The sequence below is a fragment of the Triturus cristatus genome, chromosome 12 (assembly GCF_964204655.1).
Source record: "Triturus cristatus chromosome 12, aTriCri1.1, whole genome shotgun sequence".
NCBI lineage: Eukaryota > Metazoa > Chordata > Amphibia > Caudata > Salamandridae > Triturus > Triturus cristatus.
Window position 1 is genome coordinate 109,419,906 of NC_140595.1, and position 14,199 is coordinate 109,434,104.

Sequence of the window (14,199 nt, forward strand, 5' to 3'; positions counted from 1 at the left end):
GCAATACTGCTTGGCCCAGATAGTGGAACAGGCCTTTTGGGTTGGAGAATAAAGAACTTGACATCACTCCTAGTACAGCTTCTTTTATAGAGTTGAAAGATGTAAATTTGTCTAATATAGCTTTTTAACAGACTACTGAAAAATGTTGCTCTAAAATAGACTTATTCCAGTAATTCTCTTCTGTGCCAACAAAGGAAGGCTATAATTGAGATCCTCCATTCATATAATGGAGAATTTGATATGGTATAGTTATATGTTCACTAAACATAAGGACACTAGGTTCTGCACATCCACTGATGAGTCAAAGTATTTAGTCATTCATCAGCACAATCCTGTATGGTTTGCGGAGGTAATAACAGGTCATTGCCACACCTCAAAAAGATAAGCAAAAAAGTAAATGTTCTCCTTCAAGAGATCTTCAATGAGTCATGGGCAATGGAAAGTCTAGTTGGTCCAACACAGGATTCAATGCTGGCATACATGTTAGTGGGCCAGTTTACTGACTGAGGCTAAGAAGGAATAGGCTACAAGACATCTGAGTCCCCTCTAGAATGAAGCTTTGGTAGCTCTGGATTAATTCCTGAACAGAAAGCAATGCAGACTCTGAAGCACTTGGAGCTCGTCCTTGACCTCACAAGTAACCACAAAAGCCGTGGGAAGAACAGGTAGCAAGGAATCAAGCGGGTGACAATTCAGGCTTTCTTACCTTAATGTGTAAAAACTTCCGGGCACTCACTCACTTTCTAGTGACTTACACTGTTAAGTGTTTCAAAAGGGTGAAAATTCTGCAAGCACCTACTGTAAGGATACCCTAAGCACCAGAACTGACAAAGTACAGTGCCTTTAACTGCAATTCCTAGAACATCAAAGACTACTGTGGCAGAAAAAGGACCCCATGGAATGCAGAATGCAAAGGAAATAATGGAGAATTCTAAAAACAAAAAAGAAAAACAGCTTGCGTAAAGGCAGTCAATATTATGCAGGAGTCCCTGTAACAAAAACAGGGGGGCGGTGTGGTAGGGAAAGCATGAGGGTTGAACTGTTGCAAATGACCTGTGGCTCTATTTTCTTATGTTTCATGCTGAGCTGCAGTCACTAAAATGATAGTATTAATACCTTAGCTGTTCAGCGATTACCTAGAATATGTTATGATAACATGCTTGTTAGGTTTTAATGTGTACTGTCCGCATGCAGTTACATTATTGCTTAATCTTACTAGACCCATAGTCGTACTGCTTTTAGTTTTGGGGATTCACTGGCTAGTTCTTTCGAGGCAGTACATTCAAATATGGAGTACAGTTTTGAAGCTCCATTCAAAAGTTCTAAATTAGTCTCAATCATGTTTGGGATCCTAATATTGATAACCAACTGCAGCAAAACCAAGTGTCAGAGTTTCCAACACTCAGCCCCAGGACCACTGCTCTTTCAACAAGCCGATATATACAGATCAGTCCATCAAGGGCGTCCACTCAGGGCATGCTTAGTTACTGCAATTGTTTTACTCTTGCAAACATCAAACCCTGAGAGGGCTCCCTTACTGCTCTATACCTCAACACAGTCCCAAATGCCAAAGGCTTTTGAGCTATACACACTTCCAATCTAGATTTGATGACTAATAAAAATCTGGTAGAGTTCAAGATTATGTGAGTGGCCATTAACTAAGGCAGAGCAATTGCTGCTTTCAAAATTAGATGGTAGGCATCTGTAGCTTTCTCTGCAAGAACAGTAAGGATAACCACACGTTTTTAAAGTGGGATTTTGGAAATAAATTATGAAGTATTCTTGATGCAAGCATAATCATCCCACTCTTGGGTAGCGTTCTTTCAATAGTCTTATTCACGTCATTTTGTTAGATACCTATGTTTCTGCAGTGATACTCTTGCTTTTTATACATGAACCTGCAGACCCGCTCTTGAACTTTATTCCATTTTCAGACAAAACATACCTGCAACGCTAAAGACTCCCATTTTAATATTGTTCGCTCTGCTCATTCTCATATATCCGAGACACTAATTCTGGCAGTAGACATTAGTTAGACCCATATTCATATGTAACCAATCTAACTTTTCATGGACCTTACGCAAAGAGTCCAGGGTGCCCAGCAATCCCATTGCTTAATCTTATTTAATACTTGGGCCTGCATACAGTTCAACATCACACCCCCATAAACGGTCCAACCTAGACTCAAACAAGTGGGACAACTACACTTATCCACAAGAAATGTGGACTGCACAATGCTTACCATTGCAAAATGCGGAAAAAAGGTTTAGCAGGCAGCACCTTAAAAAGTAACCTCTATTCCAATAAATGCACCACAAAATAGACAACTAAAAGCGGAAGCTTGAACTGTAAACATAACAGCCTGGAACATTTGATAAACTGAGTCCCTTTAACGTCGTCAAAAAGGAAACCCGATTTGGGGCAGTGTGTTCTACATATATCTGGTCAGTCAATGCACAAGACAATATACAAGACTACATATGTCTTAAACAGGGAGGGATGACTCAACAGGCCACAGCCTGAAATGATAAAGCAGTGAGATCCAAGTCACATCCTCGTGATCTCAAATCTATGATGTGATCCTAAAAAGAAATGCGATCCAAGAGTTTCCTCTTACCAGTGTTGTAAGCGTGGGAGCCGTAGGCGCCGGCCTGCTGGAAAGCGGCTGCGGATGCATTTACACCGACGTTCACACCGTGCTGCTTGGAAGAGGTAGGAGGGACCTGGATAAGAGAGGGACACACAGACTGAGCCTCTGCACAGATTCCAGAGCCCTGCCGGCACGTCCCAACTCCCCCACATCTCATTTTAAATGTCAATACAGAGAACATGAATACACTATTTTGGGGGTGACCTGGTCCCGGTAACGTCAACACAAAAACGTGGGTCACCCAAACCAAATGCTGATCAATGAGAGGTGAAACAATGCCAGAATGTAAGGACAACGACTAAATATGTAAATGTTCACACTTCTGATTATCTAGACGTTTATCCTGTGTCATCCAAGAAAATCTGGTAAACTGCGGATTAACACTGGACACTCCTTAACTAAACCAAAGATAAACATATGGGCCAATTATTCAGGTGGACTGGCTGACATGTAGACAAAATATCTGACTTACCAAAACTTCGGCACGCACTAGGCAATCAACAAAAAGGAGTAGTATTAGGGCTTTGTTAGCTGGGGCAGCATACTTTTAAACAAGGTATGAAATGGGGTCTGTCTCTCCAGTCAAGTCAGGACAACTAGCCCACCACTGCTTTAGGTATTGTCTTATCAATCAATGAGTCTTACCCAGCAATGACAATACCCAAACCAAAATAAGATAAACAACTTAACCCATTCACACCCAAACATTGTCCAAGTTCATCGACCTCAACGCATAAACTAAAAAGGAGGATTCAAATTACATATTTATTAATTCCTTTTTTTAAAGATATTCGTTTCTCAGAAGAGATGGCATGATTTAAGTAAAAGCTGAATTTCCTTTTTTCCCCCCTAAAAAACAAATTCTATTCAGGTTTTACAGACAAAACAATCCACATAGCTTGTATACGTATCCCACATCTTAACTTCTTATAATAGTCTCCACCCGGTAAAGTAAACATCCATTCCCTTGGTTAAGACTGAAATTGCCTTAACACGCAAGTTGAAGGGACGTTTGTGTAAAAAAAATCTGAAGACATTTGTCACTTATGGGGAGCAATTTAACCACAACACCTCAATGCACTGCACAAGATCTTACACAGTGAGGGGGTGCCGATGCCAGAGGCCATATTGATGGTAACTAGTCAGTTAAGAGTGCAGGGGCCAGCAAGTGGCCACAGCAACCATAGGGGTTTCACAAGGGTGAATTTTTGTCAGGCACTACACTTCAACTATAACTGCTAAATTTCTCTAGTTTTGTACAAGTAAAATGTCAGCTTAACTATAACATGTCTGTAACCTTTATTTTGTTTTCAGTGAAATTCTACAATTTTTTTTATTTTCTCACTATAGTACATCTTTAGGTACGTGAATGAGTGCGATAGTGTCTGTATGGGTTTGTGAATGGGTGCGAGTGTCTGGGTTTGTGAATGGGTGTAAAAGTCTATAGTATATGAATGGGTGTGAGTGTACGGATGGATATGTCAATGGGTGACAGTGATTATGTGGTTGTGAATGGGTGTGACGAACAAGTTACTTACCTACGGGAACGCTTTTTCTGGTGGATACAATATCTGCCTGTGGATTCCTCACCTTGTGAATATCCCATGCGCCAGCAACATTCGGAAACTTTTGTAGCACTCCACGCCGATGAGGTCGAAGACTACGTCACAGACGTGGCTTCGCTGACGTCACTGGATCCATAAGACCTAGTCGGCGTGATGACGTCAGTTCCGCCCTTTTTTCCGTGCCTTCGAGGCACACGGACGGCCAGCAATATATACACAGTACATAATATACAAAGCAACAGTGTGGAGAATAAATAGGAAGGCAAAAGAAATAACACTGCCTTTGACAGTAACAAATTTTGAAACACCATCATTAGAATTGTAGGTATACAAGGGTGGACAACGGGGAGGCGGGTGGTTGAGTAAGGAATCCACAGGCAGATACTGTATCCACCAGAAAAAGCGTTACCGAAGGCAAGTAACTTGTTCTTCTGATGGATACATCTGCCAGTGGATTCCTCACCTTGTGAATAGAGTCCCACAGCAGTCCCACTCCCAGAGGAGGGTGTCCACCCTTCTATACCAGAAAGTCCTGAAGGACGAACGAGCAAAGCGTCCGTCCCTCCTCACCTCGGAATCCAAGCAGTAATGCTTCACGAAAGTGTGGAGGGAGGCCCAAGTTGCCGCCCTACAAATGTCCTCCACAAGAACACCTCTAGACAAGGCAGACTTAGAAGACTTCGCCCTAGTAGAACGAGCCCTTAAACCCTCTGGAGTTTCCTTACCGGCTCAAAGAGTAACATATCTCGATGCACAAGACAATCCATCTGGAAAGGGTGCGCTTGTGCACTGCTCTGCCTTTCCTGCAGCCAACAAAGCCCACAAAGAGCTGGTCGGTCACTCGAAAGTCTTTAGTCCGATCAAGGTAGAAGCTCACCGCCCTCTTAGGGTCCAAGCGGTGAAGCCACTCCTTGTAAGGGTGAGGGGGAGGATAGAAGGTAGGAAGGGTAATGGACTGCCCCAGATGGAAAGGAGTTACCACCTTAGGCAGAAAGGCGGTCCTGAGTACCATTCTTTCAGCATGAATGGTCAAGAATGGGGTTTTGAACTCAGAACTTGAAGCTCACTTACCCTCCTTGCCGAGGTGATCGCAATCAGAAAAACCGTTTTGAAAGACAGTCTCAAGGGACACTTGTGTAAGGGCTCGAAGGGCGAAACCATTAAGTAAGTTAAGACAAGATTTAAGTCCCATTGAGGTACAATAAAAGAGTAGGCGGAAGCTTGTTTGTAAGGCCCTTAAGAAATCGTAAAACAATAGGTGATTTGAACAATGACGGCTGATCCGGCAAGCAAAGGAAAGCCGACAAGGCCGAAATATATCCCTTCACAGTGACTACAGCAAAACTTTGCTGAGCAAGAGAAAGAGCAAACTGAAGGATGTTAGATAAACAAGCCCTCAAAGGGTCAATAGATTTCTCTCCGCACCAAAGAACAAATTTAGACCACCTATAGGAATTGATAGATTTGGTGGAATGACGTCTGGCAGACAAAATTACATCTACCACATCTGGCGGGAGAGAAAAAGAATTCAGGTTGCCCCGTTCAATCTCCAGGCATGAAGGTGTAAGCTCTGGAGGTGGGGGTGTAGAACCTGCCCCTCTGACTGCGAGAGGAGGTCTGCCCTGAGAGGGAGACGGAGCGGAGGGCACAAGGAGAGGTGGAGAAGATCTGTATACCACACCCTTCTTGGCCAATCCAGGGCGATCAATATGACTTGGTCCCGGTCTTGGCGAATCTTCCTCAGAACCCGGGGAATCAAGGGTATGGGAGGAAACTCGTAAAGGAGTTGTGTGCCCCAACTCAACTGAAACGCGTCCCCCCAAAGCTCCCTGCATCTGATACTGGAGACTGCAGAATGACGGGAAGTGAGCGTTCGTGAGTGGCAAACCGGTCCACCCGAGGAGTTCCCCACGCCCGAAAGACGCGACTAACCACCTCCAGATGAAGCCTCCACTCGTGGTCGGCGGAGAACTGCCGACAGACTGTCTGCACGCACGTTCAGAACTCCGGCCAGATGTGCCATCAGACAAATCTGATGATCCTGAACCCAGGACCAGAGACGCAGAGCCTCTCTGCAGAGACAATGAGACCCCACTCCTCCCTGCTTGTTGACAAACCACATCGTAGTAGTGTTGTTCGTCAGGACTTGAACCGACGGACCGCGAAGGGAAGGGCGGAAGGCCTTGAGTGCCAAACGTATTGACCGCAATTCCAAAAGGTTGATGTGAAGCAACCTTTCCTCTGGAGACCAAAGACCCTTGATCTCCAGATCCCCCAGATGCCCACCCCACCCTAAAGTGGATGCATCCGTTATCACAGTGGCCACCGATGGAGGTAGATGAAAGGGCTTTCCGAGACAGATTGCCCTCCACACTCCATCAAGACAGATCCGCTGCAGCTTCTCTGGAGATCCTCACAGACTCCCTGAGATCTCCTCTGTGCTGATACCACAGCCTGCGGAGGCATCCCTGGAGGGCCCTCATGTGCCAGCGTGCATGGTTGACCAAGAGAATGGAGGAAGCAAACAGACCGAGCAGACGAAGGGCCTTCAGGACTGGAACGACCGCTCCATTGTAAAACAAGGGAATAATTTCCTGTATGTCGAGAATCCTTTGTGGAGGTGGGAATGCTCGACACAGTAGTGTCCAGTACTGCCCCTATGAACAGGTTGCGCTGAGAGGGAACCAGGTGAGATTTGGGCACGTTTATCGAGAAACCAAATTTGTACAACAGCTGAGTTGTATCCTGCAGATTAAGTACCCTCTCTGGCGACTGCTTTGATCAGCCAGTCGTCCAGATAGGGAAAAACTGGAATCCCCGACCTTCTGAGATGGGCTGCCACCACTGCCATCACCTTGGTGAAGACCCGAGGTGCAGTAGTAAGACCAAACGGAAGGACCGCAAACTGATAATGTTGCGACTCTACCGTAAACCGGAGACACTTCCTGTGCGACTTTAGGATGGGGATGTGGAAATACGCATCCTGCAAGTCGATCGACACCATCCAGTCCTCCTGTTGCAGCACCTGAAGAACCTGCGCAAGGGTGAGCATCTTGAACTTCTCTTGCTATAGAAAAAGATTCAAGATCCTGAGGTCCAGGATTGGATGGAGCCTGCCATCCTTCTTTGGAATCAGGAAATACCAGGAGTAGCATCCCTGCCCCCTTTCCTGCTCCGGAACCACCTTTATTGCACCTTTTTTTTTAGCATCGGTCGGACCTCCTCCTGGAGAAGATGGTCCTTCGAGCAAGCACCTTGGCAAAGAGGGTAATTTGGAGGAAATTCCCGAAAGGGAAGGGCGTACCCATTTTCTACAAGATCTAGAACCCAAAGGTCCGTAGTAACCGATTCCCGATCTTGTAGAAAATGGGTAAGCCGGCCCCCCACAGGACCAGCATCATCCAGAATGGTGGATCTAGGGCTGCTTTGCGGTGGTGGGAGGGACAGAGGAGGAGGAGGAGGAGGAGAGCTGCCGACCTAGAGCACGACCTCCGATTCTGCCCCTGTAGCTCTTATACATAGTGTTCTGCTGCTGCTGGGGCTGCCTGTAAGTACGAAAGTATGATCTTCCATAGCCCCTGTACCTCCTCAACCAACCCCTATGCTGAGTTTGCAGACCCAGAGATTTGGCCGTGGCTTTGCTCTCTTTAAATCTTTCCAGTGCAGCATCAGCTTTCTTGCAAAAAAACACAGAACCGTCAAAAGGCAAGTCCAGGAGCGTTGCCTGCACATCAGGAGAGAACTCGGATGACTTGAGCTAGGCACTCCTCCTGTCAACAGAAGAGACCATAATCCTAGCGACAGAATCAGCAGTATCCAGGCCGCTCTGGATTACTTGACGTGCAGCCACCTGGGTATCCGACAGTACCTTGGGCTCCGATACAGAGGAAGGAGAATGTAGAACCTCTGAGAGGATGTTTGGTTTAAACTCTGCAGATGGTCACTGCAGATCCAGAAGCTCAGCCGCCTTTTTAATAACTGAGTGGTAGGGAGCCACATCTTTTGAAGGAGCATCAGCAGGAGGAGTAATCTCCCATTCAGGTGACAAGTCCAGGCCACTAGCCTCTTTCAACTCCTCAAAGAGATAGTCTGATTCCATAAGCTCACCTTCTTCCATCTGGTACCTCTGTTCCTCCAGTACCCTTTGAGCCTCCCTCCTGGATCTGATTCTCACAGCAGGAGTCGGCGGCGCCGTAACCGAATCCGATGGCGCCGGAGCCGGCTTCGAACCCCGATCCAAAGGAGCAGACTGTGTCGAACGAGGCCGGCGCCGGTGAAGATGGAAGCGGAGTCAATATCCTCGGTGCCGGTAAATGCCAAGATGGCATCGCCGGGAAAAATTGCATGAATGGAGCTTGAGGGTAAGCTTGAGGAACTCCCAAGCTGAAAGCCATAGGACCCATGAGACCCGAAAGCACACCAGAGGGGTACAAGGCTCTGGAAAAGACCCCATACATCGCATTCAAATAATGCGGCGGATCTTGACCTGGGCCTGGAAACAAAGGATATGGCTCAGGCATCACCGGACTCGGGCCGATCGGCGCCGACGGTGGAACCAGCGGAGTCTAAGACCCGTCCGGAGCTGGAAGATCTTGAGCCGGCGCCGGGGATGGAGCTGGCGTCTGAGATGGAGCCGGAGCATGCTCCGGTGAAGCAGCAGGCGATGTCAGGCCAACAGGAGAATCAGGAACAGAGACAGGAGAAGGAGATACAAAGTTCTTACGACGTTAAGAAGGTGAGGTCGATCTCGGAACCGCATCCCTGTCCGAGCGATGTTGAGATCCGTGCCTCTTCTTTTTCTAATGTTTCTTGGACTTGGAAGCATGCCCCGAAGTCGACTTCGAACGCCGACCTCGATCTTCGCCGACCTCTTTTCCTCCTTTTTCATCCTGGCGATGAGTAACTTGGCCTCCCTCTCCTTCAGAGCCTTTGAGCTCATCTTGCGGCAGCAAGAACATCCTTCGACATCGTGATCCGATGAAAGGCACCATACACAGTCCTCATGCGGATCCGTAATAGACATGTGCTTACCGCACTCCCTGCAAGGCTTAAACCCAGGCTTCTTAGTCGACATCTTCAGCTGCAGACAAGAAGCAAGATACCAGCAGAAAAACAAAGTATCCAGCTAAAGCTACAGAGAGTCCCGAAAACCGTTAGTGTCGACGGCGTGTAAAAAAGGGAACTGATGTCATCACGCCGACGAGGTCTTATGGATCCGGTGACGTCAGCGGAGCCGTGTCTGACGTAGTCTTCGACCTCATCGGCGTGGAGTGCTACAAAAGTTTCCGAATGTTGCTGGCGCAGGGGATACTCACAAGGTGAGGAATCCACTGGCAGATGTATCCATCATAAAATGTCTGTATGGGTTTGTCAATGAGTAACAATGTCTTAAGTACGTAAATGGGTGCGACAAAAGTTACTTACCTTCGGTAACGCGATATCTGGTAGAGAGACAGCCTAGCCGCACATTCATTAACTTTTGAATTCTCCCCAGGTGCCAGTCTGGCTTCACAATGACATTGACTCGCGTAATGGCATCAGTGGAGCCAAATGAGTGTCCCTCTCCAGCAACCCCCCCCCCCCCCCCCCCCCCCCCCTCAAGTGCGTGGACGTCAGTTTCTTCTGGGAAACCTTCCACGCCAGAATGTGGAGCCACCATAGAAACTAGTTGTGGAAACAGTGCGCCAAAAAGATCAAAAATCTTTGAAACATTAATAAAGAAGAAACATCAAATGGTATGTTAATACCAGACATGAATTATAGGGCCAACAAAATACAGGGCTACATGAATAACCCCAATGTAAGGGAAGAAAACCCTACACTCTATAGAACATTCGTCAACTGGAATAAAGGGCTTGGCAAAAGCAAAATAAAACCTACAAAAACACAAAGCTGTTTGTTGAATCACACCACTACGTGACATAGGGATAGTGCCATTTCAAGGTATCATATCAAAGACTTTCAAAGAAAGAACAAATAAACCGATACTGCCCACTGGTGTCTAATCCAGTCTGAAAGAGAAAACACACACCCCCACCTTAGCGACCACACATTTGTAAATGGATGGTATGGCAACATCTAAACAAAAGCTATGTGGCCAGGCCAAGCGGTCTGTTGAGTCCCAACATAAGTTGAAATGATACCGGCATATAAAACCAGCACTGTAAAAAGGGTATAACCCTTACCTCATAAGTCATTTGCAGAGTGGGGAGGATGGGTAGGGAGTAAATGAACATGCGGCTAGACTGTCTCTACCAGATATCAAGTTACCGAAGATTCCTCAACTTCTGAATTAAATACCATAGCTATACCCCACTCAAGGAGGGTCTGCGAATCTAATCCTACACAAGTTCAAGGGAACCTGCTGGTCATAACTAACAACGTACGTAGGAATAGCAGAAAAAGAGCTTGGCTTTTAATAGAGTCCATGATCACTGCCACAAAACATAATAGAAAACAACCTTGCAGGTCTGAGAGAATCGGCCCTTAAAGGAAAGGGGGCTGGGCAACAATTCACCGAACTTCAGTGATAACTACCAGACCACAAGGACGTATAAAGCTTGCCCTCATATGGCCTTCAGTGCCATAATCTAACAGACCGAACACAACTTTGAGATGGGGATAAGCTCAAAACACCAAGGCAAATGATAATCAACTGCATTTTTGATAAAACCTTCTCTTTTTCACGAACCAATATGCATAACATATGTACAGCTAAGTATACTCTGTATACCCAAAAACGAACTAGAACCAAAAAAACAGTTCCAAAAGGCACTTTCAACCATATTGAAAATGGTTATGCACCTATTAGTGCATTACCAAAATATCTCACAAAACAAATCATTGTCAACAAGGACATACGACCACCCTGTGATATAAGACAAATAGTCAGTCCAACAACTATGTGAAAAACAGCAGCACATTTTATCATTTATACATTTATACACCGTGTACCAAAAGGCCACTCAAATGAGGTCCGGCAAAAACGAACAAGTTACTTACCTTCGGTAACGCTTTTTCTGGTGGATACAATATCTGCCTGTGGATTCCTCACCTTGTGAATATCCCCTGCGCCAGCATTCCACTGAACTTTTTGCCACAGCTCTACGCCGACGTGGACGACGTCATAATGCATCGGCACCGCTCGCGACTCTGTATGACGTCACCGGAGCCATAAGAGAGCCACGTCGGCGTGATAACGTCAGTTCCACCCATTTTTTCCGTGCCTCCGAGGCGCACAGGTGGACCAACGACAGATTCAAAGTATGCACAGTATACAATATACAATCAAATATACACAGTACATAAACAAAAGGAAAGCTAAACAAAATAAGCATTTCCTACAAATGTACCAGAAGCATAACATCTCAAACAAGACAACTTTTAAGGTATACAAAGGAGGACAACGGGGAGGCGGGTGGTCCAGTGAGGAATCCACAGGCAGATACTGTATCCACCAGAAAAAGCGTTACCGAAGGTAACTTGTTCTTCTGATGGATACATCTGCCAGTGGATTCCTCACCTTGTGAATAGATTCCCACAGCAGTCCCCACTCCCGGAGGAGGGTGTCCAACTTCCTATACCAGAAAGTCTTGCAAGACAGAGCGCGCGAAGTGGCCCTCCCTCCTCATCTCAGAGTCCAAGCAATAATGCTTTGCGAAAGTATGGAGGGAGGCCCAAGTCGCGGCTTTGCAAATATCTGCCACAGAAACACCCCGGGCCAAAGCAGATGTAGATGATTTAGCTCTAGTTGAATGAGCCCTAATACCCTCAGGAGGAACCTTACCAGCCAGGGCATAGCAGATCTTGATGGCAAGGATGATCCATCTTGACAGAGTGCGCTTGTGCACCGCTCTTCCTTTGGAATGTCCAACATAACCCACGAAGAGCTGATCGTCCAGACGAAAGTCCTTCGTTCTGTCCAAGTAAAAGCTTACAGCTCTCTTTGGGTCCAGGCGATGAAGCCTTTCCTGCTCCTTGGAGGGATGAGGAGGCGGATAAAAAACAGGGAGAGTAATAGACTGCCCCAAATGAAACAGAGTAAGAACTTTGGGCAGGAAAGCAGCCCTGGTCCTGAGCACCATCCTTTCAGCATGTAATGTTAGAAAAGGGGGTTTAGAACTAAGAGCTTGGAGCTCACTCACCCTCCTTGCCGAGGTTATGGCTACAAGAAAGGACAACAGCCTCAGAGGACAGCTACGAAGAGGCTCGAACGGGGACCCCATCAGAAAAGTTAAGACAAGATTAAGGTCCCACTGCGGCATTACAAAAGGAGTAGGAGGAAACTTGTTTGTATGGCCTTTGATAAACCTCAGTACAACCGGAGATTTAAATAATGACGGTTGATCAGGTAGACATAGAAAAGCCGATAAGGCCGAAAGATAGCCCTTGACCGTGGCCACAGCACAGCCCTGCTGAGCCAAGGAAAGGGCAAACTGGAGCACCTCAGAAAGATGTGCTTTTAAAGGGTAAATGGATCTCTCTCCACACCATTTTACAAACTTGGACCACCTGTAGGAGTAAATGGACTTGGTGGAGTGTTGCCTGGTCGATAAAATAACATCCACCACATCAGGTGGGAGAGAGAAAGAACTCAGGTTGCCCCGTTCAATCTACAGGCATGAAGGTGTAAGCTCTGGAGGTGGGGGTGTAGAACCTGCCCCTCCGACTGAGAGGAGGTCTGCCCTCAGAGGGAGACGGAGCGGAGGGCACGAGGAGAGGTGGAGAAGATCTGTGTACCATACCCTTCTTGGCCAATCCGGGGCGATCAAAATGACTTGGGCCCGGTCTTGGCGAATCTTCCTCAGAACCAGAGGAATCAAAGGTATGGGAGGAAACGCATAAAGGAGTTGTGAGCCCCAACTCAACTGAAACGCATCCCCCAATGCCCCCTGCATCGGAAACTGGAGACTGCAGAATGACGGCAGTGCGCGTTCTCGCGGGTGGCAAACCGGTCCACCCGAGGAGTTCCCCACGTCCGAAACACGTGTGCCAGCATGCATGGTTGACCAACAGAATGCAGGAGGCGACCAGACAGAGCAGACGAAGGACCTTCAGAACCAGAACAACCGCTCCATTGTGGAATAAAGGGACCATCTCCTGAATGTGGAGAATTCTTTGAGGTGGAGGAAATGCTCGACACACAGTAGTGTCCAGTACCGCCCCTATGAACAGGTTGCATTGAGAGGGCACCAGGTGAGATTTGGGCAAGTTTATCGAAAAACCTAATTCGAACAACAGCTGAGATTTTACCAGCAGATGATGCTGCACCCTCTCTGGGGACTCTGCCTTCAGAAGCCAGCTGTCCAGGTAGGGGAAAACCGGAATCCCCGACCTCCTGAGATGGGCCGCTACCACTGCAATCACCTTCGTGAAGACTCAAGGTGCGGTAGTAACACCAAACAAGAGGACCGCAAACTGGTAATATGCGAACCAACAGTAAAATGGAGAAACTTCCTGTGCGACTTCAGGATTGGGACATGGAAGTACGCATCCTGCAAGTTGAGCGACACCATCCAGTCTCCTTGCTGCAACGCTTGAAGAACCTGTGCAAGGGTCAGCATCTTGAACTTCTCCTGTTTCAGGTAAAAGTTCAAGACCCTGAGGTCCAGTATCGGACGCAATCTGCTGTCCTTCTTGGGAATCAGGAAATACCGGGAGTAGCATCCCTGACCCCTTTCCTGCTCCGGAACCACCTCTATCGCACCTTTTTGAAGCAAAGCTAGCACCTCCTTCTGCAGAAGAAGCAGATGGTCTTCCGAGCAGTAACCTTGGCAAGGAGGGTAAGGGGGAGGAAACTCCCGAAAGGGAAGGGTGTACCCAGTCTCCACAAGGTTCAAAACTCAAAGGCCTGTAGTAACGGATTTCCAACCCCGCAGAAAGTGGGACACCCGACCCCCCACAGGTCTTACATGATCCAGGATGGGGGATCTAGGGCTGCTTCCCTGAAGCCTCATTGGGAGCAGAGGAGGAGGAAGAAGAGGG

General features: G+C 47.1%; 1 protein-coding gene across 39 annotated transcripts in view; it reads right to left on the reverse strand.

The window, feature by feature from the left end:
• UBAP2L (ubiquitin associated protein 2 like) overlaps positions 1 to 14,199 on the reverse strand; it is a 658,575-nt gene that overhangs the window by 170,781 nt on the left and 473,595 nt on the right. For 28 of the 39 annotated variants that reach the window (XR_014972277.1, XR_014972279.1, XR_014972281.1 and 25 more), the window contains one exon: positions 2,618 to 2,723. The exons of the other annotated variants lie outside the window; for them this stretch is intronic. Coding sequence is in view for 21 of the 28 variants with exons in the window: in XM_085638880.1 (XP_085495006.1) it covers positions 2,618 to 2,723 (106 nt within the window). In the remaining 7 variants the exon portion in view is untranslated. The remainder of the gene's footprint in view (positions 1 to 2,617; positions 2,724 to 14,199) is intronic. 39 annotated transcript variants of the gene reach the window in all.